Source organism: Coffea eugenioides, chromosome 7, assembly GCF_003713205.1.
Source record: "Coffea eugenioides isolate CCC68of chromosome 7, Ceug_1.0, whole genome shotgun sequence".
Classification (NCBI taxonomy): domain Eukaryota; kingdom Viridiplantae; phylum Streptophyta; class Magnoliopsida; order Gentianales; family Rubiaceae; genus Coffea; species Coffea eugenioides.
This window is the reverse complement of record NC_040041.1, coordinates 4,678,166-4,705,051: the sequence shown is the minus strand read 5'-3', so window position 1 is coordinate 4,705,051 and position 26,886 is coordinate 4,678,166. Positions and strand designations below refer to the sequence as shown.

The following is a 26,886-nucleotide window of genomic DNA, read 5'->3' as shown; positions in this document are numbered from 1 at the left end:
ATCAACATGGATTTGGTCTTCCAGAGACTACGGAACCCACCAGATGAGCTGATTGAGGGGTGACCAACCCAAGATTTGTTGCTTGCAACAGATAGGGCATTAGGCCGTCCCAAAAAAAAAAAAATCAATCAAGAAAGTTGTCTCACTATTTGATTTCTACTCCTGTTGAGTTAATCTAATCGGATGGAGTTACTTATTGAAAGTTTAAGTTGAATGGTGAGAAATATTGAACTTCAAGAAAATAATGAACTACTACATTACTACATATAAAGCTATTTCCATCCCATCATTCGCAAATCATTCTCATCAATATACTACCTCTCTTGAACTCTACAATTATACCAACTCATTGCGAATATAAACTCCTCATATTATACGGGGAGAAAATACCGTCCGATCGAGTTTGTAGAGTTTGCCAAAAATGTCATAAGAAGGCAGAGACCTGCGGAGAAATGAGGATGAAAGAACCAAATTGAGAAGATCTGGAAATAGAAAATGCAGCATTTGGAGATACGAATATTACATCCCAGCTACGATTAAGAATAAAATCTGCAGACGAATTACTAAGATACAACTAGCATAATATCCCTCGCCAAGCTCTGAGCATTGAGCAACATGCCCAGAATTTACACATTCTAAAGTAGAAAATTACCAGGAAGTCAAGTATAAGCAACAAGTCCTGTGCGAGAGCCAGCTGCATTCCGTCTTCTCCCCTACATCAATTAACAAAATACACAATATTTTCAGCAAAACCTCCTGGCAGTACATGTAGGATTGAGGGTTCAAAATTACACACCTTCTCATATTTAAATAAGTCCTCTGCTAAGGCTTCCATTTGTTTTCTCTTTTTCTCTTCTTTCAGATATTCAGCTACTTCCTCATTTCCATAGTCCGATTCTCTAACAGAATAGCAATTATTGTGGAAAATCATACACAGACTGTACACGATATGTATTCTAGCCAAATCCTTCAGAGGACAGAAATCATACTTGTAAGGATCCTTTGAGAATGGAATGAGACTGCTGAAACTATTTCCAGACGGAGTCTCCCTCTAGAGAATTGCATAATGGTCAAGGAAGAGGATTAGCAAGAGAGAGAATTTAAGGAACATAATAAAGAAAACACTCAAGGGTGCAGACAACCCCAGAAACATCTTGAAGAAAGATTCTGACATAGGCCAAAAAAAAAAAAAAATCTGTAGACAATTCAATTACTTGCCTAGGCCTGGATAACCCACACCACAACCTACCTTCCCAAATGGCAGGTCAAAGTTACAACATGATACCACCATTATATAAAGAAGAATGCTCCAATCTACCAAAGCCATTGTAGTATTAAAACTTGTTTCATCGCAACAGATATTAGAATCTGTTGAAAACTTCTTATCCACAAGTTTCAGTTTCAGTAATTACTATAAGTTCTCATAATCCAGCCTAGATCAGAATCAATTACCTTTCGGAAACGTTTAAAATTTATGACAGCATCATTTGTAGAAAAATGAACTGATGCTGATAGAGAATCTCTTACGATAAGATCTTGGCTGTATATAACATCCACGTTCCCACATTCTGACTCTTCAACTTTTTCTAATCTCGATCCTGTTCTACCATCTCTGTTCCTCAAGCCAGTGAAAGAAGCACCTTCAGACCATTTAATGGACACATTATTGCATGGTATCTCCTCTTTGATCTCATGTTCAATGGCATTTACACTAGCCAGAGTAATATTTCCCTTCCTATCAGTTTCAGTAGATTCTATTACATTGATTGCAGTTTCTTCTCCGCTATCATGCTGAGTGGATTCTATCATATGTAAATCTGTCATCTCTTTGCTGTCATGCTCAGAGGATTCTACTGAATAGACAGCAGTTGAGGTGTGAACGGCTGTGGCAGTTTCCACTTCTTCATCAGAATCTGCCACCACTGTCTCATCTGTGGAGCATGAAGAAGTGACAAGCACTGCAAAAGGAACAAAATATACAATAAAAAAGCTGAAAGTGCAAAAGATTACTCTTTCTTTGTAAATAAGGCTGAAAGTGCAAAAGATTACTCTTTCTTTGTAAAATTTATTAATATTTTATTTTATGCAAATGTAAAATTTCAATAAGGCCAAATGCATAATACAATTAAGACATGAACACAAAGTAATTCTACCAAGTAGGCTAAAGGAAAAAGTTAATTGAGAGAACTTAAATGCTTCTGATGACAGCATCCATCACAGAGAAAATTTCTCCACTCACTTTGCATAAGCTCAAAAGTTCTTTCTTTCTTCAGTACTGGAGAAGATACATTGAATATCCACTGTTGTTGTCATGAGTCAAGTAAAAACTATTAGCACTAAAAACCAAGGACGCCAATGAGAAGAATGTGGAAAGTTACAAAACTAAAACTAGACTAAGAGGTTTGAAAGATTGGGTTGTTTGGTTGGAAGGTCTGAAGAAGAAACTAGAGGAGGAGGAGGAGAAGAAGAGTGGAGGAAGTCCAGAAAATAAATGCAAAAACTGTCTTGGAGAAAGAAGAAGAAAGAAGAAGTCAATTTCTTAGAAATCAATTTCATTAGTTTGGGAACACCAATAAAACCAACCATACATCTAAAACTTCCAATAGAAATATCAATATTTGGACATATAACCCCAATTTCATGTGCATTGTAAACAAAGCCAGATATCGGATATATAATAAATCTAATTCCACGTGGTTTTTCAATTAAGGCACTTTGTTTTGCAGCCGTTTTCTATTGTTAGTACTCCTATTGTCTCATATGCCCCTTGGCCACCTACATGAATTCTGCAGGAGTTGAAAATACTTGCTGCACCCAAAACCCATTTGAACTGTTAAAGAATGAGAGAAATTCAGAAAATGTCTTTCCTGCAATGAGAAAATTGACCCCGTTTAGTATCCTGGGGATTAGACCTAATTTTGACTAGGTGGTCATGTACTAAGGGTGACATCTTGCCCTGTCAAATGGCATATACCCTGCACATCACCTGAATTTTCTGCAAATCCACTCGCAGGCAACAAGAATATTATTTTCCTTTAACAATTCTTTTCGTTGAAGGACCAGCAATATGCATCATCAAATAAACATCATCAAATTATTTTTTTATCTTTTTTGTTTAAAAAATGAAGAGAAATAGTTCTTGAAAAGAGGAAACGGCAAGAAATTCATGCTTTGAAATTTTCCATGTGAAACAGTAAACTGGGACACAAAAACAAGGCAATGCTGCCCAACCCGACAGTAAGGCAGCTACTTACCAGGAGGTGATACAATGATCAAAGGATCCAGATGTCCGGATAAGACGGCTGAAATCAAATCCATCTCATTTACACTAGGCAGTGACCTAATGCTCTGAGAGCCGTTTGAACTGCTGGTTGCTCCAGTAGGAATTACCCTTACCACATGTCTAATTCCTTCTTCCTCCAATACCTGTGAGCATCATCCCATTGATCAACAATGAAGAAATGATTGAACCCTCATTAAAAGTTTTTACCTTGTAGTGTTCTCTAGATACATTGACTACCTCTAACTACAAGGTCAATAGTAGCTATGTTAATGCAACTATCTTGCATTGAGGAGTAACTAGGCATAATATAAACTAAAAAATGTAAACAACCAGTCATGTTATCTTGGCTATCAAGCAGTAGGTAAAGGAACATACTTGGCTATCAATGCAGAAACCTTCCAGGGAAGCAACTTTTGCACCACCCACTTCCAGTAGTGGTTGCAACTTGTCCTTGTGTCTATACTGTAAGGCAGAAGAAACATAAGCCACAGTTGAGGGTCAAGCATCTACCAAGCTAGTCCAAAATTTTGTAAAAATGGAGTGAGACAGCAGATAACAGTTATAGCAGCAGTAATTACAGCTGTAACAGTAGTAGCAGAGTACAACAAAAAATTGTGCTGTGCAGCTATTAGTTTGAGATAACTTTCATTTCTCTCTGCTAAACATGCATTTTATTGCATTTTGTGAACCACCTGAATGGATAATGTCCATTCATAATTTACTAGAATCATGGGTTCCAAGAAGCTGGTTGTTAATATGCTGAAAGTGCCACTGGAGCTATAGCACTTGCTTGACTACTCAAACACAATGGACATCGACCTACTTGTTCACCCCAGGCAAACAAACGTAACAGATAGGAAAGAAAACTTAAATTATCACATGAGATTTCTGAAGTGAAACAGGAATAAGACCTTATTTCTTGACTCCAACAAAAAAGTATATCCATTCAAACAATTGTCTCGAGATTGAGGGTCTGCAACTCTGACAGATGCTTCTTCCAGCAAAAGTGTCGGAGAATAACTGAGAAAAAGGACACAGCAATAAATCCAAAAGAAAGCTTGCGCTTGCCAAAAGAAAGCTTCCACTATAAGCAGAAACAACAACACCATGCTCTAGCAATGGTCCCACAAAGAAATGAAATCCATGCATTACTTACGACGAATAGCTTGGAATTTCCGTGCATATGTTTTTCCCTGCAATAAACTTTGAAAGACGAGTATTCAGTTATCAAAATGTTTGAGTCATTATGTTTAGAAATAAAGTATCTACTAGATTCAGAACCACATAAAATAGGTAGCAAGTGCAGCCATTCAAAAAGTAGAACTTACTGTAAACCATAAAACTCCAACTAAAGCTAAAGATGGGCTGCCATTATTGCAAGGCAGAGCTTCAAGGAACCTAGCGAGTATCAATACTAGTGAAGACTATAACTGGATATTTAAACTTCCGAATCCAAGCAGTACAATATCCATACTTAGTCCTCATGCTCATAAAAAAAAATCGCTTCAGAAGTGAATCAATCTAGAAATGATACAGGAATGATGTAAATATACCTCAATCCAGTCAAAGGAGATGAAAGGTTTTTTAGCCACAATAGCATCAATTAACTCTTCCTTCAAAGGAACCAAATCATCAATCAGCACATGTGTGCACTTTAAACTCCACTCTTGAGCAACACAAGCACCTGATTCAAAAAGCACGACTTACTCAAAATACAGAATATCTGAAAAAGGTCTCATTACAAATTTATTTGCAGATTTAAACCAGTCAAGAAATGTCAAAATAAATAAGAACGGACAAATAAAACAAAAATGACACTTCAATAAACATCCAAAACGACACACGAAAACTATTCAGTACTGAAGTCTGAAGATTCTGAATTATTTATCGTTTCACTTTCAACAGTTTCAGAAATTCTATTATCCTTTTTCCAGTCAATTTTTCATACAAAGCCACCACAACCTCAGACAATAAATGACCACTACTGATATCAGCCTTAGCAATAACACATTTTACAACAAAGTATATGTGGTTTGAACTTATTAGACAGGGGATTCAATATTTAATCTCCTTGGGAAAAGTTACTACTACACATTTAGCATGCCCAACTCTTTTTTCAGAGGATATTGTAACTGCAATACTGAAGAGGCCAGAAAGTCCTAAAGAGGGCAATTTCTTTCTTAAGCTATAACTGTTGGCCGCAAAAGTCAAATTATTCATTTATATGAAGGGTACCGAACAACGATAATACAAAGGTAAGTAACATGCAGTAAGGAGAAGGAAAATCTTTGCATATGACAGGAATGCCTAGAAAAGAGTTTTAGCAGAGTTGGTACGTTAAAAGATACAAACCTATTGACAATATCTTCTGTCGAAGGGGGTCCTTGACTTGCAAATCCTTTGAACAGCAATACAAAAATATGAAGGGAACATAACCAAATCTGCCAGGCAACAGTCAGTTCATCAAGACAGGCAAACAGCATCAGAAGGTTTGGTCCTTTTGTGCTTCTAAGTAATCTCAAAATACACATACTGCTATTAATGTGTCAAATTCATTTAAGTGTCATGTCCTTAGTGGTATAAGACCAAATTTATACACAAAAAGCGATACCAGATAACCATAAAGAAAAAAGGGCAATGCCAGTGAATGATCTCCTCTAACCAGACTAGCATGCAGCATGCCATAAATCCAGTTCCATGCCTGAGTTGTATGTCTGCCAAGTCCCAATTCATAATTGACCAATCTTATCGTTCGCTGCCAAGTCCTCCCCAAAAGCACAAATGGAAATGGACTATAGTCCAGTTCAATTACCTATAGGTTGCATTTCCAGTTCCAAAAGAAACCAGGTCCCCATCCTTGAGCATTGTCTCTTTTTCTGGAAACTCGTGAACCTTCTCCTTTGACCCCAGATTCTTCTTGACAAATGTTCCATACTTAGAGCAGTCCCTTATCCGAACTTTCGAGGATATATCTGAAGATTGTCTCTGTGGATTATCGAAGCAAACCATTTCATCTATCACAATCTCCGCATGTATCCTCGAAACACCTTTGTCTTTGTTTATGATTATATCACATCCTACATAAACGCATTCAAAAATAGAGGCATGAGGCACTCAACATCATAAGCTTAACAGATCAAAAACTGAATATGGTTTCTGGTCTAAATAATATCAAGAAGAGCATTACAACTTTCCAATGATCAATAATACCTTTGCGACCAACTTTGTAAGTCCCTTTGCTGAAAAAGTAGTATCTATCTTCACCTGTAACAAAAACAGCTACAACTGCGTTAGCCAAAGCTAGGATTTTAGATGACAATTCTTTTCTTCTTTAACTCGTATTGTACAAAATGTTAACTTCTAACTTCCCAATACAGCTCAGAAGGATAAAAAATCTATATACAACCAATCCATCATACTCCCTGCTATTTTTCAACTTCAATTTGAAGAAATACAACACAAACTATTATTGAATTTTCTTTAGACCAAAAAACTGTCCCATACCATCCAATAACACATTAGCATCAGTGCAGCATATTCCCCACTCCGTGTTAAACATATTTTACATAAGAAAAATTAAACCACAATACCGCATGGTAAAAGAAGCTTCAATAATGTTAAGTAAATTTCGGGTTGGATAGTATAGATGAAAAATGGAACCTGGGAGAGGGTCGACGGGAAAGAGACCCCACACCATTTCTTGATGGTTTTCCTGAGTTGCTGATGCTTGACAGCGCCCCCCAGTCCCACTCGAAGAAGTTGAGGTCGGGCTGCCACGGTCTCGGCCGTGTAACGGGGACGTTTTGGCTTTCTTATTAATTAACGGGGAATTTTGCAAGTTTATATTTCCTTTTTACCTTTTTTGTATCCCCAAGCAAATCTCTTTTTATGAGTTTAAAATGCAACTATTTACCTAAAACCAAAAAAATCATCAAATCCAGCTAAATTTTATTATTGTCTAATTTATTTTCTGAGCCAATTACTAATAACTCCATAAGTTTTACGTGAGTTATTATCCTACGATGGAGCTAAATCTACACCCTCTTATCCTGAATCCACACATAAGAAGTTAGAAAACCAACATGTTAATATTTAATAAATTTTTTAAACCTTTCGTAATTCTGAATTAATGCTTTCACACACCATAAGCAATTTACCTGTCACTATTCTTTTAATCATTTTTTTCATTAGTTTATCTTTAAATACTTTCAATGGCAATCATTTCTTTCATTAGTTTTATTTTTTAAATATTTTCAATAACAATATCTTGCTAGGTTTGAGAAATCTTGGACTTATAAGATGTATGATATATATTCTTAATTTTTTTTTCAATATCTTTGGCATTTATATATAACTCCATGGGAAATTTTGGTTGTTAATCAAATGTTATACCAAATTTAGGGATCATTAGATGTTTCATTTATAGGATGTGCATCTATTACATTAAAGTGATGAAATTATTTATGTAGTAGCACCTTTGTGCATACACATGATCTCTAGCTCTCTATTATCTGGTTTGATTAGTTTCATGCGTTTATTATTATTTAAAGATGCTTAAAATAATGCAAATTATTAAAAATAACATGGAATAAATTTTTAAAAATTAAGAAATAATTGAAAGAACAGTGTTATGGCAATATGAAATTATAATGGCACAAAAGCTATCGAACTGAACTTTGGTTCCAGCACATAAAGGAACAAAAGCTATCTTTGAAGAAAAAAAAAACCTCATAGAATATTATGGTTGGTGTTTAAGCCTTCACAATTTGCCCTTTAAATATATTTTTTTTGGGTAAATCTCAATCAAATTAATTACTTATTAAACTCGAGCATTAAAAGCTATAATTTCATTTGGGCTTTCATTAGATTCGTAGACAAACTACTCTCCAATGTACTTTTTGGGCTTTTATTAGATTCAGAGACAAAAACAACTCTTCACTAATTGGGCCACGCTCGATTCAAATGTCCAGTTGCTTGAATTTCCTTTCACCCATATTTACACTGATTAAAGTCGTTATCAGCTATCAGCGCCTTTATGCCCCCACCCCTTCTCTTACCAACAGATGCAGGGAAATTAGATAGGCTTTTAATCAAATATTTATTAAGGATTAATTTGAATTTAAAGGCGTCCTCCGAGACTAACAATTACTCCTCCGCCTTCGGCCACCCCAACAATGGCCACCGGAACTATCAAAAGACTCACTGCCACCCTCAAACCAACCGTTATCTCTGCCACTATCATCCGCCGCAAAACCACCTCAGCAGAATATGTAGCCTCCAGAGCTCGAGACCCGACTTTCGAAAAGCTCATGGACAAGTACAAAAACCTCCTCAAAGTCATCTCCATCCAAGACCTCATCCTCGCCACCGCCACTCCCACTTCAGAATCAAACAACCCTCCCTCCGTTCCCCTCGGCTTTCTCAACCGCCTGTCCCAGAAACTCCATCTCAACCGCGGCGCCACCGCCTTCCTACGCAAATACCCGCACATTTTCCACATTTTCAACCACCCCACCAAATTTGAACCCTTTTTCACCCTCCAGTTGGCTGCCCTGGAAATCTTTGATCATGAATCACAAGCGATCAATGCTTCAATCCCACTTGTGGTTGACAGATTGGTGCGGCTTCTGTCGATTTCTCCCACCAAGACACTACCTTTGAGGGCCATTTTCAAAGTATGGAAAGAGCTTGGACTGCCTGACGACTTTGAGAGCTCGATAATTGCGAAAAACCCGAATCTGTTTGCTCTTGATGATGGCAATGAACCTAATACTCATGTTTTAAAGCTAGTTAGCGAGGTAGATAAGAGTAGTTTAATTGCTTCTGTTGAGGATTGGAGATTAACGGAGTGTTGCAGAGAGGATTGTGATGTGGATAGAACCGTGATTCGGTATAGTTTTAAGCATAACTATCCTCCAGGGATGAGGTTGAGGAAGATTTTTAAGGCTAAGGTTAACGAGTGGCAGAGTTTGCCTTATATTGGCCCGTATGAGGAGATGCCGATTGAGGGGACGAGGAGGAGTAAATTTGGGATGAAGAAAATGGAGAAGCGGGCTGCTGGGATTGTTCATGAGTTTTTGAGTTTGACTGTGGAGAAGATGGTGGAGGTTGAGAAGATTAGTCAGTTTAGGAAGTGGTTTGGGATTGATTTGAATATCCGGGATTTGTTTTTGGATCATCCAGGGATGTTTTATTTGTCGACGAAAGGGAAGAGGCACACGGTGTTTCTACGAGAGGCTTATGAAAGAGGATGCTTGATACAGCCGAACCCTGTTTATGAGGCAAGGAGGAAACTTCTTAATCTTGTTAACATGGGACGCCGTGGAATGTTAAGAAGGAATGCTAAGTTGAAGAATGTGGGTCAGAGTGAAGGGGATGGATTGGAAGAGGTGGAGAATTATGAAGATGAGGAACTAGAAGAGGCAGAGAGTAATGAAGATGAGGAACTAGAAGAGGCAGAGAGTAATGAAGAGGATTAGTTCAGGTAATTGTCATTTGGATGCTGAAATCAAGGATTTGAGACATAGGATAACAAAAGCCAAGATGTGTGAAACATAAACGTCATCTTTTTAATGTGGCTCTATGAGGAACATCTCATCCTCAGTCGAACTGGGAGGAACCAGCTAAGAGCAATTGACTCCTTAATGTGATTGCAACATCAGTCCTGAATTCACGAGGTTAGAAACTTGAATGCATTTCTTCTTTTATGTTCAAACAATTGAATTTTGAGTTAGCTTCTCTATAACCCTTCCCTACCGTGGTTAAGTTCTTGTGACACCTGTTTATGAATTTAACTATGTTAGTCAGTGCGGAGATATGTTAGTGAAGTCTATAAATTGAACACCTTCTTGACTCATGCTCAGAAAATGCTCTTACATATTCTAGTCCATAGATTTAACGAACTTTTTCTCTGCAAGCTGAAATTTTTCTTCTTTGTTTGTTTGCATAAAGGAGATGTTATCTAACTTAACTGACCAAGTGCCGCATTGTTTGCCCGTATGTAAAAGTTAATTCATCTATTTCGTGGTATGTAGTTTACAAAAATACAGGTGTTCAAGTGGATTGGAACGTGTTCTCTTTGTACACTGCTGTTGCTTCTTTAAGACGCTTTTATTTGCCTATGTCGTAAACAATTTTTCTTATAAGTCGAGGACATGTTGCAATGTTCTGCTTCCTGGTTTGCTAGTCTTGTGGGGCATGCTATTTTTTTCCGTATCTAGTGATATCATGTTCCATAGGTAATGGAATGATGCCACCTTGTTCTCTGTGTCATTGCTGATATAGCAGCAAGAATACAGTTACTTTCATAAAATCCCAACTGAGACATGGGGCCTAAGACATATAAATCATATTGGTTGCTGAGACATGTTTTTTCCGGATCTGGTGGTATTATGTTCCTTAGGTGATGGAATGATGCCTCCTTGTTCTCTGTGTCATACAGCAGCAAGAATACAGTTACTTTCATAAAATCCCAACTGAGAACTCAGATGGGGAAATTCAGTGACAAAGCTTCACTGTGACATGTCGGATGCAGTATACATAGTATAAATACAATTCCTTGGTTGTTCTGCTTCTAAAATGAACAGGCCTATTGATTTTTCTTTAAAAGATTTCTTGGTCACTGGTAAATGCACCCTTATGCTAAGTTATATGTTTCTACCAAAGCTTTAATGATTTTCATTAGCACGAGGCTTTTGACAATTCCACTCAGGATAAATTACGTACTCTTATTTTTTCCATAATATGCTTAGAATTTAAAGTAAGCGAACGGTAGGGTGGCAAGACCTTCTCCCCCCCCCCCAAAAAAAAATAATGTTCTTTGTTGTTTAAAAGTTTTTGATAATTTAAGGGGACATAACTCTTATGGAAGCCCTATGCATTGAGGTGCTGTAAAATGTTGAACAATAGCAGGACCGGGATGGATGTTGTCTGGACGGAAATCCTTTTGCCTCCCTATCAAATCTTTTCAGCTCTAGCCTTCTGAGAAAATGCAGTGATCTGATAAAAGTATCACCTAGGAATTAACATAATTCAGTTTGAAAGTGATAATATCTGAGGAGTTTTTACTTTCTGTTCCTCAGCAGAGATTTTAAAAAAACTGGCCCTTTGTTTGGGGAGTAGGTTCCTGCATGGTCTCTATTTGTGCATCGATGGAATTTTATTTGACCAAAGAAAGGAGATGTTTATCTACATTTTTATGTGAATGTAGATTAGTGGACCTAGCTTTCTTCTTATCCGGGTGATTGGTTGGATGACTGTCAAGGTTTTAGTTGAATGAAAAATTGAATTACCTCAGGCCTTTCATAGTAATCTTAATCCTTTTTATTTCATCTCTTTTCTTTATTCAACTGAAGCTCAAGTGAACGTGTCTGAACTTCTCTAAGATACATGTAATAAAAATTTGGAGTATTTCTTTCTGGAAGAAGAAATTAATTGTACTTTCTAGATGTTGGTGTAGTGGCTTGGTATCGTTCAGGAAATGAGCGTTAGTAGAAAGTCATATATTGATTATATAGATATTTTGGGGGGCTTATCAATGAGATAATCTAGATATTTGCTTCTTACCAGTACCACTTCATGTCATCCCCCCAAATTCTATTAAGGGAAAAAGGTTTGGCTTTTGTTCTGAAGTGTCTTAATGTAGCCAATGAGTCAAACTTGGATGTCCAGCTTTAACAAAATTAATCTACTAGAGATTACTGGACAGCGTTTGGTTGCGGCATAAGATACTCTTTTTTTATTTATTTATTTGTTTGTTTGTCTTGATCTGTTGGTAATGTTTCTTGCATATCTTGATGCCATTCTTTATAACTTGTCGACTCTTTTCATAACTAGGTGAATAGCTTGATGCATACTGCTGAAATGACTTTTGAACCAGAAAAGGTTCCTAAAATTAAAAAGCTCAAGGAAAAGCACGATGTCCAAGACCAAAAAAACTCTTTGGTATATCTGATTCAAGTGATAAAGAGGCTATGGAGAAGATGCCGTAATCTAAGGGCAAAATGACAATGGAGCCATCTGGAATTTTGCATCATTTGCTGAAGGTAGTACATGCTGCTCCGATGATAAATTCTGATACTTTGAACGCTCAAAGTGGGAGTTTTGATCGTTTGCCAACTAATGCTGGGAAAGGGAGTGACAGTTTTGCCTCCACAGGGAATAGGATGATGCAAAATGTTGTTTTGACCAAACAAGTAATAGAGTTTGCATTACCCTTAGAGAACTCCAAAATTGAATCATTGCTGGCAACTGCGAAGAGTGTGTGATGCATAAAAGCTGAAGACAGTCAGTCTAGTGATGAGGAGAATAGCAAATTTGGAGGTTCATTGACTGAAAATGCCACTGAACTACGTACTAAAAGTATAGACTTGAACAAGGAAAACCACAGTGGTCTTAGTAAGCTTGATACTATTTTATGTCAGTTTATAAAATAGTTTGTAAATCAGGAAATATGATCTTTGTACGTGTTGAAGTTAGGTGCTATGAACGATCTCAGTGGTGTCGCGGAAGTGGATGGTGGTACAATCATCAAGCATATTCACTGCTGTCCAGTGGAAAAGGTAATTGCATTTTTAGTTCTAGAGATGTATAAAGATGTGCCCTGATTTCAGCATCATTTTTCTGAGCTCTTGTTAAAAATGTTAGTGAATGTTAGCTCATTTACATGAAGGTTAATGTAGCATGTGATCCTTATGGGCAAATTAAGCCCCATTAATATGATTTGTTGTTGTACCTATTTTCATCACTTGGAAAGTATGGTTGAAGACGATTTCCTGTGTTAATGCTTTCCCAGCCTTCCCTTGAATCTTCTGCAGACCCCGGAACTTGTACTGGTTTAATGCTGTTCTTGGTTGAGGACCATATTTAGTGGAATAGTTGCATCTTCTTGTTGGCTAAAACTAGACAAGGCAAATGGGGCACTGGGCAGGGCGGACAGGAACTTAAAATGGGATTGAAAAATACTGGGTCTATGCCCATGCAGACCCATGTTGATTATAGGACTAATGTGTGTGGGACTAAGATACTGCCCAAAAAAATTCCATTTTATCTATTGATCTTTTTTATTTTTTGAAAACCCCCTTTCTCGTTAATCCATATGCTTAATTTTTGCCCTTTTTTATATCATTTATTTTTTTTTATTTTGTAAAAGCTCTGTACTTCTTTTTGCTTGTCATGCAATAATTTTTAAAAATAAATGTTTTTGTCGAAATAGTTTATTTGATCATTGCAATGTATCAACTAATTTCTCGTTTCTTTGAAACTTACTGGTTGCCGTGTATTGACGCAAAAAAGAAAAGAATGAAGAAGAAGAAGCTATGCAAAAGTTGAGATTGATAGTCGTCTTAACTTTCCCTTCTAAGATCTACACAAAGACAAAATTTGCATCGTGATGCGGAACATGAGGAAGCCTTTTCTTATTTTCCCTTTTATATAAATATTAAGAACAAGAGGAAGTAGGAGAGTATATCTCAATATTCACGAAATTTATGGAGGGTTAGGTGTCTCAACTTTCTTCTATCTTTTCTTTTCTCATACACAAGTATGAAGATAGATTTCTTTTTTATTAATATTCCTCTAATCAATTGGCAACTAACCCAATGAAAAACATCCAATAATGTAATTTTAGGATTCATATAGCACATGATTAGGTAGGAATGAGGAAACACTTAAATTTCTTTGATAAAATTAAAGAATTTCCGAATTTTCTTCTGATCAGATCACTGGATCGACCCAATGTTTGTTTTTATTTAAAACATTGATGTACTTTTTTTAACATCTAATTTCACTCTAATTAGCCTCATTCATTACATTAAAAACTTCTTACCAAAAAAAAAAAAAAAAATTTTTTTGTTTTGCCATTAAGTGGCATGAACGAGGCTAATTTTGAAGTGAATTTCAGTTTCGACATTTTTATCACGAGCTTGAGAATCACCACTCCACCAGTCCTCGTGAAACCAAATATCAATGCAGGTCGTGATTATGTAAATAAGATGGTGAACGAAATCAACAAAAGCTGGTTTTGAACCGTTGAATCTTTTCAAGACATTCTCGAGCCCTCTCAATGGCCAGATCAATCCTGTTCCTTCTTTCGCTGCAGCCATCCCCAGCAACCCTTTGAAATTTCCGTTTTGGTCCTTCAATATTCTCATCCTCCATAACTTGTCGATCCAGACAATCTTCTTTCTTCCTCTTCTTGCAAGCTGATGACTCTGTAATCACAACAATATACAACAGAGAAATTCCCATGAAGAAAAGAAAGAAATCTGCTATAGATCATAAAGGGGTAAAGGAAGAAAAAACGCAGAACAGACCCCGAGTTGAGACAGATGAAATATTTGAGTAACCAGTTGAGTTCTTGTAGTTGTCATGACCAGAAGGAAGAGGCAAGTTTTGTGACTCCAAGCGCGAGATGAAGGATTTAAGTTCATCCTTTAAGCAGTTAAAATTATCTGGTTGTTGAGCTTCCAAAATTTGCAACTCCTCCTTCGCTTGTTCTATCATTTCCTTCGTCTTCGACCCTGATGCTGAGCCGTATCCCCATAACGATGATGAACCTTCCATTCCGCCGGCCCTCGTGCTCAGTCTCAGTGGACAGAAACAAGAAACTATGGAGATTGACTTGCTAGAAAATTTAAAGAATGGAGAATGACTTGCAACTTGCAAGTGTGGGTTTTGACCGAAGGGGAAAAAAAATGCAAAGACCCGGAAATTAACCAGTTTGTCACTTTATTGCAACAACACCAACTCAAGGAACCTGGAAAGCTTTCTTGCAATAAATACATTTGAAAAAGTTGCTCAGAAGGAGCAACATGAAAAGACATTCTGCTGTTTCTCGACTTTCAAAGTCCCTTTTTGAACGTTTTGTCCCCCCACAAGTAGTACCACTCTGTTCTGAAATTCTTTGTAAAACAAATATATATTATAGTAATTTAATGAATGTAAAACAAAAATGTAATTAAAAAATAAAATATTTTATAAAAATGACAACTCAAACAAGGATATTTTTTATGAAGAAATTGGTTGATAATACAGCAATACAATAACAACGTTGTAATTTTTTTCAACTATCATGGTGAGTGTGCTTGGATAGTAGATTATTGAAGATAACTTTTTTAAAAAATATTGTAATATTTTTTTATGTAATGTATATGAAATAAAAAATAATTAAAAATATATTGATAATGTAAGTAAATAAAAATATGCAAATAATTTACAGTGCAAAAAAAAAAGTTTTTTTATTTATTAAAGACTTCATATATTGCAGGAGAAAAAGGTCGATTGCCATTCAGGTCGACAAAAAGTCCGATATGGAGACACGGCTACAATGCAGGCACAATGCATGTTTAGAATGTTTTGAAATGGATCAGACCAACTTGTAGACCATTTCATCTGGAATTTTTTCTCATTTTCTCAAATAGGTGAGCTGGATACTGCGTGTGAGTGCATGGCAATTAGAAACTTAGGTTGTGTTTGGATTGCATTTTCCGTCATTTTTCATGGAAAAATTACTGTAGAGATTTGATATATGTGAAGAAAAAATATGATAGGGAAATATGATCACGGAAAACGATAATATTTTCCGACGGAAACAAGCAATCCAAGCATGGCCCATGCATAGGAAAAAAAAACAGAAAAAAAAGACTGAACCAACGACAAAAATTGGAAATACAATTCCAGGTTTCCTTTTGAGATTTAGAAGATAAAGCCACTCCACAAGTGCATAGTAGCATCGTGCATACTCTGTAAGTGCTTCTATAGATTTCAAAAGGGTTCGTCTAACGTTAAAATATACGTGGGTGTTAGATTTTTGAAAAAGTAAAATTAATTAGTAAAAGTATAGAATTATAAATAAATATAATAATTACTAGTTGAGTTACATTGTGCTGCGCATAGCCAGTGCCCACTGAAAATTATTTAATGTATTAATTGATCAAGTAATATATTCGTGGTATCTGCAATCATTTTTTGAAAAAAATAACAAAATGTATACGTATTTTCATAATTTAGAAGTGACAGCGTAGTTGGTGTTTAATAATGAAAAGAAAAATGTGCATATTTTTTCACAAAAACACATTTGGATGATTTATTTGGATGATTTATTTGGATTGTTTTTTTGTCACTTTTTAGTGGTATAAAGGAAAATGTGCATGGTTGTTTAAAAAATATACCAGTTTTGTTAAACTCTAAAGAAGTATTTATTTTAAACTCTTTATTTTTTATAGTATAGAAACCATTCAATTATATATGAAAAATTAGTTTTATTTTTATTAGCTTGGAATAGCATAGTCCTTTTATTTTTTTTGTTTGTTTTTTCATGAGGTTGCATTATTGAATTATATTGTGAAGAAAACAAATGATAGAGAATTGAAAGTTAATTGTCTGGAGATTTTCTTGGCTCACTCTGTGGACATTATATGATAGAAATCTATTTAATTTTCATCTCAAATAAGCTTGCCGCCTATATATCTAAAAATCAGAGACAATATCTAAAAAATAATGGTCAAAGGTTTTAAACTCTAGCAAAGTGCATCACAAAGTTAACAATCCAACAAAAACTAAAAGGAGAACAATTGATAAATTCAAATCCAACAACTCAAAATTGACAATAAAAAAGAATTTATTTAATAAAACAAAATAAAAATAAAAGAATTTTGTTTCTCTTATTCTTTTTTTTCAAATCCATAGTATATGTTTTGGTAGATTTTTTTTCCTCTAAATCCCAAACAAATAGAAAAAATCTAAAATTCAAATTCAAATGCATGATATAGTTATATTTACTTTCTAAATAAATAAGCTTGCATTTACACTTACAATTTGTAGGCTTTTTCACTGATTTTAATGCTATAAAACAAATTGTTTAGATCGTTTTCCTTTTTTTTTCTTTTATAGCAAGTGGTTAGACTGCTCTTCTCTTACCATACTTCATATCATATCATCATTCCATGGTCCAAAATTTGCAGTCCATTTGCATTCTTATGATGGCAGAACAAAGGTCAACGCAGCAAAAGAAATGCAAACTTCACCTAGAGGTGTCAAAACGGGTGATTTGGACGGGTTTGAGTTGAGTAAAATGGGTAATGGATATAAGTGAGTCAACCCATTTATACTCATTTAATTAGATGGGTATAAATGGGTAAGTCAAAAAATGAATTGGGTAACCCAATTACCCATTTATAACTCATTTATTTTAACTTTTTGTAAACTCATTTAAATTCATTTTTGCAAACTAAGTTATCAATTTATACCGCTCTTTGTATCCACCATTAGTTTTAAATATTTACTTACAATGCTCAATAAGCCTAATTACCAATTCTTTTCCCATTTATACTCTATGTAACAAAATTACATATTATTTAATAATTTAATAATAAGAATATAACAATTTGAACTAAGTACTATAAAAGTTAATATAAAAACTTAAACCAAAAATTTTGAATCCCTAACATTATTTCATATATAAATTTAAAATTTCATTTTAGAAAGATAAGAAAATAGGCTAAAACTTATCATAAATTGGTAATGCTGAAAAATGAGCAAGTTAACAAACTAAGATAAAACCAACAAATAATTATAATAATGAAACAAAAGTAGTTAACATCATGACAAAATAAAAAATCTGAAAAAAAAATGGTGGGGGAAGATAAGAGACTTGGGGGAAGATAATTCTAAATAGGTTAATTGGATCTAATGGGTTACCCAATAATACCCATTTAAGTGGGTTGGTTAATCCATTTATACCCATATACAAAAATTTAAGATACTCATACTCATCTATTCATAGACGGGTATGAGTAAATTTAGTTAAGTGGGTTGGTTTGCCACCTATAACTTCACCTCCCATCGTGCCACATGGCAATGCCTAAAGAAGCTACAATAGAGCCAACTGGTTATTATATCATATATAGTTAGATTAAAACTAATCTAAGGGTGATGGATTAGACAACGCATCAACTTAGTCTCATAATTGAGCTTAATGAAACTCATTAGACCTAAAGAAAAAGATATGGCCTAGTCCCTTTTAAAGTCATAAATTATCCCAATGGGTCCTAGTTGAGAAAAATACATTTTTGATATCCAAATTTTGACATATGAACGGTTTTAATCCCCAATTTTGGATAATGACAAATCTAGTACCAATTTTTTCAACTATTGAGTATATTTAGTACATCTGATGGATTTTTCCCAAATTACTATCGAAAAAAGTCATTTAATAGTTACATGTCTAGCAACTATTGTATAAAATTGTCAAAAAAATGTAAAATATCATTTTGACACTAAGTGTCATGTAAAATATCTTTTTGGCACTAAGTACTAAGTTTAAGGACTAATAATTTTATCAAGTAAAATATTCTTTTGACACTAAGTACTAAGTTTAAGGCCTAATAATTTTATTAAAAGGTTTTTGACATTTTTTGACATTTTTTAACGCAATAGTTACCGGACATGTGACTATCACATGACTGTTTCTGGTAACAATTTGGGACAAAGCTGTTAAAGGTACTAAATGTGCTCAAAAGTTAAATATTTGGGTACCGGATTCATTTTCGTCCAAAGTTTGGAGACGAAAACTGTTCATCTGTCAAAGTTTGGATACCAAAACTGCATTTTCCTCGGTCCTAGTTTGGTCTAAACACATGGGAAGGAGCCAAAGCAATTTGCAAGAGAAAATATATTGAAGTCATGCCACTTGTCAAATAACCAGAAAGCCACGTGACAAGATGAGAAACAAAACACTAAACCTCCTATTTTTCTTATATATGTGCACTAGGAGGTTATCGGCTGTGCTAAGCACAGCCTAGGCCCCCTATAATCTATTGTCATATATTTTCGTATAAGGTAAGATTAACAGTAATGTTTGTGAAATAGGATTCTTAAAATTATAAATTACCAATCAAGCATGCAACTAACAATATAAGACTAAACAAAACCAAAAAATCATTAGCATTGCAAAAGATAAGAGAAGATGACAAAAGATTGGCAAGTAGTGTTACAAACAACTTGATACCTTCAAGTGCAAGTTAGCCTTACAGAGATAGGAGATGACTTGCTGAATGCTTAATATAAAGTGCAATGATAGGCGGCAATTACAAAAGATCACATATTGAGATCCATTAAGGTGCACAAAAGAACAATTTCTTAATGGATGTCAATATTATGTCAAAAGATGCAAGATTAGTAATTCAGCTGTAAAGTGCTTCAACATTAGCAAAATTAGCAATTCAAAAGGCTTCAAGGAAGTTCAGAGTTCATAATCACGCTGCTTCTTCAAGGGACTTCCGGGTGCATTGGTGGGCAGCAAGGTAGATGTATTAGCTTCAACAAAATTCAAACCAATTTCAGAAGGCACAGTTCCAAAAACCAAGGCACAGCCAATGCCCAATCTACTATGTAACAAATATTGAAAAATTCCTTGCCACTCTTATTTTTAAACTTGGGCACAATTGTATCTAAATCCTTATTCTATATTAGAAATAAATTACCCATTTGAAAAGGTTCAAAATTCTCATCAGACTGAATAATCATTCATCTAAGTCCAATAGCACAACTAATACCCAACCAATTGTGTAGAAAATATAATTCAGAGCATCTAAATTGTAAGTAAGTAATGACAGTTCACCTCAATTAAGCTAAGCAAGTATGAGTTGAAAAGTTAAGAGGGAAAAAAAAGATTGCAAAAACAAAGAACAAAATAGATGCAGAACCATAAGAGATTTTTAGTCAATAATCACAAAATGAAACAAAAGGAAGAAACCACAGCTTTGTAGCAATTTGATCCATTTTGAAGTTAACAAATACCTAATTTAAAGTTGCTAAGCAATATGACAATTTAATTACTAATTCTAGCATGTGGTTAAATTCTAATATTCGAGACTTGTTAAGCTTGGTCTAAACGTTTACTGCCTACAAACATAAAAACAATTTATTCTAGTACCTTGTAATTTAGTGAAAATTGCCATGGGGCTGAAAGCAATGGGTTAGCTTGTACAGTTCAAATTCATGGAATATATAAATAAGACATTTTATCATGAGATTTACTTTGTCCGGTACAATTAAGCTGTACCATGAAAACCAGCCAAAAGGTTTGAAGAATGGAACAAAAGGCTCCATTAACAATAAAAAGCCTCTTGAATGGCAAGAAAGAAGGGAAGAAAAGCCATTTTGGTTAAAGGTAAAGTCTAAATTGCAAGATTTTCATGCAATAACAAGGTGACGCTCAACTAAAGTAATAACAATTATAGGGAGCACTAATTCTGCTATAATTTACAGTATAGTCTCAAAATATCATCCTATTAAATACACAGGCCAATCCCTCAGAACAAATTGGCAAAATTTTAATGAAAAACTCATACTCTAGCAAAAGAAAATGAAAGGCAAGATTTATGCAAAGACACGAGGAAAAGGCACTTAAAAAAATAATCTAAAATAATGAAAATCCTTGATGACTTACAATGCTTTTCGTCATTTGTGGCTGAAAGCCTGGGACCTAAGTACGCACAAAACTATCAAAAATAGATCCATCATTTAATGGAATAGAGATGCAAAGCAAATAAAGAAAACAGACTTTCTCCTTAGTGAATGGAAAATGAAGCTTGTGAAAGAGCATTCAAATAATGAATAACCAGGAAAATCACAACCGAAACTTGATTAAAAATTAAAAAAAAAAGAGTAAACCTTTTTAATAGTGAATGACATAAAATATACCATATCTTGGAGTGTTGCAGCACTATTGAAGAGGAAAAAGCCCAACTTTCTCCACCTGCAATCACCCAAAAAACATGTAAAATTTAGATTAGTAAAAAGGGGAGAAAAAAGCGAAGAGAAAATTAAATACACAAAAATAAAATTCAGAATGCCTAAGCAGCGACTTTTGGATTACCAATCGAAGATAACAATCATGATGTCTGCAAAGCACCACATGGAAACTATTAACTGCCCAATTTCCAAATCGAAAGTATCTAGGTTCTTAACCTTGCCCAGTGGAGAAATTTATCAAATAACAAAAAATCATTCCACAATGTTAAAATATTTAGGCAGATAAAAGATTTAGAAATTTATCTGAATAATAAAAAACCATTGCACAGCATAACAATAATTAGGCAAATAAAAGATTAAATAGTTTAAACCAAGTACTCCAACATCCTAACTCATTAGATTTGGTTCCACCGCCGGCTTAACATAAACTTTCGCATTATCAACTAAAATTTAGAAATATCTAATTCAACTTGCTCCATCAATAAAGTGAAAATTCACACTTTAAAATTTCAATCGTCCTATTTCCCATAACTACTGCATCAAACCATCCAACCGAAGCAAAACTTTCTAGTTTTCCACACCCAATTTGATGACATCAACAATTTGTAATAAAAAAAGGAACCGTCTATAACTAAACAAAGACAACAATATACACAATCCCACGTAGTACACTACTAAATAACCCATCTTTATATCTTGAAGCTAATCTTCAAGATCTATCTCCCAGAAGAAAATGCTTACTTGGAATGCTACAATTTTTACTCCATTGCAGGGCTCGTTGGGAAGTTTATGACAGTAAAACAGAGGATACCAATTAGCAAAGATAGGTGGTATTAAGCTGAGGTGACATTAAATAAGTCATAAATGCCCAAGATAGCAAATTTACAGGTAATTTAGAGTAAAGGCCCCAATCTTTTTTGGGACTGAGGCTATTTAAATCGAAGGTACAAGAAAAATTCAAGATTTACAGCTTGGGTTCTGAATAAGAAATTTGAGGCATCTCTAATTGGGCAAATCAGTTGGGCTGGAGCAGCAAATTTCTCTGACTTCATATAAGTCTAAGATTTGGCCGCAACTCCAGCACTATTCTCAGTTTCCTGATTTCAATAATTACCTCGCTTTCATTTTCGCTCGTGCTCAGGTCTTCTATTTTCTCTCCTCTTTCTGCCTCTCTTGCTTTCCTTATAGTATCTATTTATTTTGAGCATTCAAGCAACATTTCTTATTCTTCTTGTGGCAATCTCGGCCAAAGAAAAAATACCAAAAATACCAGAAAAAAATGAAGAAATACCTGAAGCCAACAGCATCAAACTATTCTTTCCTTTTCTCCTCCTGAACGTTTGCTCTTCAAGATGCATGAATCAGATCAAGCTAGGCAATAAGACAAGGAGACAAAACATTAATAAATTTTTTATTTCCCTTCTTAAAGCGCAACGAAGTTTTATTGTTGAAAAAAGGAAAAAACAGAACAGTTATGGCAAGAAAGTAAGGAAATAATTATGCATAAGGGGAGAAAAAGAGGAAATAAAACTGAGAGAAAAAGTAAAACCCATTCCTCTCCTTAAAGGGCGACAAAGATTTCCTGCGGAAAAAAAGGAACAAAACGGTTATGGCAAGAAGGGTTAAAATAAGGAAGAAATATGCACAAGGGAAAAAAATGGATAATAAAACCGAGGGGGAAAACAAACCCCGTGAGTACATGATTCCAACACATGAGGGAAAAAAATTAGGGAGAATAAGAGGAGTTCTATTCTCGGACAAAAACCTAAGCAAGCAAAATTGATTAAATTTGATCAGATCAAAGAATGTTTATAGCACAAGAACACTATGACTCAACTGATTTTTTCACCATCTATTCTCCCGTAACAAAAGGGAGATGGAAGAAGAGAAGAGAACAGGAAAGTTGAATTTGATGGGGATCTCTTCAGATATATCATTGACCAAATCTTCGGGAATGCACAATGTATGAGAGAGAGGCTAAAGAATGAACGGGACTGAGTGGTCATCTCAAGTCCATCGCTTCAAAGAAGCAGTTTGGAGTGGGTCTGCAGCCGGCAGAGTTGGTGGAGCAGTTCGCTGACTTCCACCGAAAACGTCATCACCAAACGGAACCTTTTCAAGTAGTTTCCTGCCTTTGAAGTACAATTATCACGTGAGCAATTCTTGCAACATGAAATCAATATAGAAATGGGTTAATTTGATGGGATAATTTTAAAAACCTCCCCTGAGGTTTCTGACATTTACACTAACCTCCCCTATGGTTTGAACAATTACACTGACCTCCCCTGAGGTTACTAATCATTTACAAATTTAGTCCAAATGATTAAAATATTATTTTAGAGAGTAAAATTAGAATTTTGTACCTGATTTGTCCTCTGTGCTACATGTCCAATGAATGACAAAGTATTACAAATTAATTAATAATTAATAAACTTTAAGGAGTGTAGTTTATAGGTAAATACGTATTACTTATTTAAAGTACCAACTCTTTACGAGTATTTTACTTTCAAACATTTATTTTATTACAAATATTTATTCTCAAATACAGATTTGTATTTACTCTCAAATATTTAATTTTTGTTAAATACAAAACCTACCAGTTTTTCTTCCATAGAAATATTAATATAACACTTTTTCAATTTTAGTTATAAATATTTATGTATTTAACATAAATTAAATGATTCAGGATAAAATACTCATAAAGAGCTAATACTTTACTCATGTAATGGATGAAAATCATAAAAAATTAATACTTTATAGGCCATTTCTTTTTTTAAAAATATTTAATTTATATCAAATAGATAACCTACTGATTTTCTTTTTGCGAGAATATTACTGTAACACTTTTTAATTTTTAATTACAAACGTTAATATATTTATCATAAATTAAATATTTGAAAGTAAAATATCTGTAAATAGTCGGTACTTTAAATAGGTTATGTGTATTTGCCTATAAACTATACTCTTTAAAGGAAGGAGTGTAGTTTACTGATTTAAAAGAAAATCAGTAGGTTATCTATTTGATATAAATTAAATATTTTTTAAAAAAAGAAATGGCCCATAAAGTATTAATTTTTTATGATTTTCATCCATTACATGAGTAAAGTATTAGCTCTTTATGAGTATTTTATCCTGAATCATTTAATTTATGCTAAATACATAAATATTTATAACTAAAATTAAAAAAGTGTTATATTAATATTTCTACGGAAGAAAAGCTGGTAGGTTTTTTATTTAACAAAAATTAAATATTTGAGAGTAAATACAAATCTGTATTTGAGAATAAATATTTGTAATAAAGTAAATGTTTGAAAGTAAAATATCCGTAAAGAGCTGGTACTTTAAATAAGTAATACGTATTTGCTTATAAACTACGCTCCTTAAGTTTATTAATTATTAATTATTAATTAATTTGTAATACTTTGTCATTCATTGGACATGTAGCATAAATGACAAATCAGGTACAAAATTCTAATTTCACTCTCTAAAATAATATTTTAATCATTTGGACTGAATTTGTAAAGGATTAGTAACCTCAGGGGAGGTCAGTGTAATTGTTCAAACCACAGGGGAGGTGAGTGTAAATGTCAGAAACCTCAGGGGAGGTTTCTGAAATTATCCCTAATTTGATATTAGAGAAAGAGGAAAACAAAGCAAGGGTAAGCAAGAGCAGTTCACCTGCTCTTAATTTTCCTCTTTGAAGTACAAACTCATGTGAGTGACCCGTAATCTCTGCACCATGAAAGAAGGAACTGACAAAATCCATCTCCCAAATCATGTAAAAATCCCAATTTTTTTGGTTGGATGTGCTCAGAATAGGCGCGCCGAATTTGTGCTAAGAACAGCCGTCTGGTACAGAGAAATAAAGAAAAGCCTTCAACGGCAAAAGAAAGAACAGGGGTTCAATGAGAAATATTTGACTGTCCAATGAGAAAGAAACGGTTTAAAAGAAAAGGAACTTGATAAATGGGTTTTTGTTCAGTGGAGTCGGTTTTTTGCTTTTCCGCTTCATAAATGGGGTCAAGTGCTGTTTTGTCCCAGACATGGTCTAATGAGAAAAGGAACGCTCCAATGAGAAATATGTGACTTTGCCACATGGCAAAAGAAAAGGAAACCACAAATAGAAAGAAAAGAAATGGTCCAATGCCAAAAGAAAGAGAATGCTTCGGACAAGTTGCAAAGAGAAGGCTTCAGATAACTTGCAAGAAATATTTGGCCTTGCCACTTGTCCAACAATAAAGAAGTCACTTGGCAAGAGGAAAGGAAAGCAGTAAACTTTGCTCTTTTCTTATATACAAGGTAGATATGTATAATAGATTTGGTGAAATCTATGTGTAATAATAAATGTCCGTTAGGAAAAATCCGTTAAAAAAAATAATAAAACTACAAGAATCATAAACCATTGTAGGCGAAAGTAGCTTTTCATTTTTTTCGTTTTGGAAGGCAAGTAAAGTACTAAATCTTTCAAAAGATAAGACAATCAATTACATTTATTACAATTATGTCGGAGCTCAATTTTAGAAGGTAAGTAAAGTACTAAAACTTTCAAAAGATAAGACAATCATTTACATTTATTACAATTATGTCGTAATTGGAGCTAAATTTTAGAAAGTAATTATTAACATTTGTGAGGATATCTGTTAATTATAAATAGGATTATAATACTATATTTGAACTAGAAGTCTCATGCTTTTGGAAGAAAAGAAAAAGAACTAAATTAATTTACAAATAAAACTGCTCAAGACTTGTCAATTTTATATCCAGAATTAATATTAACGAAGCTCATTTTTTAAAAGTAATTATTAGCATTTATGAGGATATCATGTATATATATATATAAAGCAGTTTGTAGATGATTGTTGGAAAAAAAATTTATATGCCATCTTTGGGGATAATTTAGGTAGGGAAAAAAATCAAATGCAAGTGATTGTGTCAAATCTGCAACATTATAATGTATAGTTGAGTTGGGTTTGACTATCGTGTCCTCCCACTTGCGATTGGCTTATATTCCATATGATTATCAAGTTTTAAAGTGGTGTTTAGACCACTTGAAATAATAGAGGGTCTTAATACTAAAGATAATTGGTTCAGGATGCACTTTAATAATGAACATGATTATAGTGCTTTTCAACTTGATAATAATGAAGACTTTTAATACTGAAAAATGTTGCTTCAAGTGTTTGTGTTCAATCTTTTGTTGTCGATGTTTGGATAGGTATGATCATTTACTTTCTTTCTTTCTGGAATTTTGAATGTTTATCTGATACAGTAAAAATTGTGAATTTTCTACTGCAATACCTTCTCACTAGCCACTGATTGAATATGAAAATTTCGTTATGGAATATATGATACATGCATATGAATATCCATAGGAACCTTCTCACATTTTCTAACTATATTTCCAAAATCTAATGTTTGTGGCAGCAGGAGGTTAAACTGCGATGAAAGATTATCTATTGATTGCAATTTCATGACTAAGGTGGGACATAAATCTGACATTATAGTTGATACATGTTAATTGTTGATTTGATATGGCTATGATTTTGTTATAATGGTATATTAACAATGGTAATGATGTTTTTGCTATTATTGTTGTGGTATGGTGCGATTATCTACTACAATCTCTCTTTTTGTTTACACTTATAAATTCATTTTCCTTTATAGTTTGTTGATTTGGCCAATTTACTTATAATTCCATGCACTTCAACTGATTCAATTAAACCAATTACGATGCAATTCTAATTCAACTATTTTTTTTAATAAATTTATTTGAATAGATATTTTATCACATAGGTTAAATCTCCTGCACTTAGCATGGGCTTCCCCTATAGTGTGTTAACAGTACTAGA

General features: G+C 34.2%; 3 protein-coding genes across 4 annotated transcripts; 1 reads left to right on the top strand and 2 right to left on the bottom strand.

Annotated features, from left to right (window-relative positions):
- Positions 1 to 226: 226 nt before the first annotated feature.
- LOC113777388 (nijmegen breakage syndrome 1 protein) lies at positions 227 to 7,062 on the bottom strand. Of its 2 annotated transcripts, none has more exons than XM_027322423.1 (14): positions 6,944 to 7,062; positions 6,494 to 6,547; positions 6,096 to 6,360; positions 5,636 to 5,724; positions 4,837 to 4,967; positions 4,440 to 4,486; positions 4,195 to 4,303; positions 3,659 to 3,745; positions 3,255 to 3,426; positions 1,453 to 1,958; positions 990 to 1,051; positions 797 to 899; positions 653 to 713; positions 227 to 442 (listed from the first exon to the last, which is right to left on the bottom strand). In XM_027322423.1, the coding sequence occupies exons 1-13, from the start codon at positions 6,978 to 6,980 to the stop codon at positions 660 to 662; spliced, it is 1,716 nt and encodes a 571-aa protein (XP_027178224.1). In that variant the 5' UTR covers positions 6,981 to 7,062; the 3' UTR covers positions 227 to 442; positions 653 to 659. The 2 variants fall into 2 exon arrangements, with proteins under 2 accessions (XP_027178224.1, XP_027178225.1); XM_027322424.1 differs by having other exon boundaries at positions 1,528 to 1,958.
- Positions 7,063 to 8,453: 1,391 nt separating this feature from the next.
- Positions 8,454 to 13,039, top strand: LOC113778362 (protein ROOT PRIMORDIUM DEFECTIVE 1). Its single transcript, XM_027323753.1, has 2 exons — positions 8,454 to 9,960; positions 12,119 to 13,039. The coding sequence occupies exon 1, from the start codon at positions 8,458 to 8,460 to the stop codon at positions 9,760 to 9,762; it is 1,305 nt and encodes a 434-aa protein (XP_027179554.1). The 5' UTR covers positions 8,454 to 8,457; the 3' UTR covers positions 9,763 to 9,960; positions 12,119 to 13,039.
- A 1,248-nt stretch (positions 13,040 to 14,287) lies between these two features.
- On the bottom strand, positions 14,288 to 14,845 carry LOC113778009. Its single transcript, XM_027323252.1, has 2 exons — positions 14,596 to 14,845; positions 14,288 to 14,493 (listed from the first exon to the last, which is right to left on the bottom strand). The coding sequence occupies exons 1-2, from the start codon at positions 14,843 to 14,845 to the stop codon at positions 14,288 to 14,290; spliced, it is 456 nt and encodes a 151-aa protein (XP_027179053.1).
- Between the last annotated feature and the right edge of the window lie 12,041 nt (positions 14,846 to 26,886).

Bases quoted from the DNA above. Each gene is read 5' to 3' on its own strand.
- LOC113778009 (XM_027323252.1), bottom strand. From the start codon at position 14,845: ATGGAAGGTTCATCATCGTTATGGGGATACGGCTCAGCATCAGGGTCG. The intron at 14,494-14,595 runs GTCTGTTCTGCG...TTGTGATTACAG, and splicing joins TTCATCTGTCTCAACTCGGG to AGTCATCAGCTTGCAAGAAG.
- LOC113778362 (XM_027323753.1), top strand. From the start codon at position 8,458: ATGGCCACCGGAACTATCAAAAGACTCACTGCCACCCTCAAACCAACC.
- LOC113777388 (XM_027322423.1), bottom strand. From the start codon at position 6,980: ATGGTGTGGGGTCTCTTTCCCGTCGACCCTCTCCCAG. The intron at 4,968-5,635 runs GTTTGTATCTTT...TTTTTGAATCAG, and splicing joins ACAGAAGATATTGTCAATAG to GTGCTTGTGTTGCTCAAGAG. The intron at 1,959-3,254 runs GTAAGTAGCTGC...TTCCTTTTGCAG, and splicing joins GATCATTGTATCACCTCCTG to TGCTTGTCACTTCTTCATGC.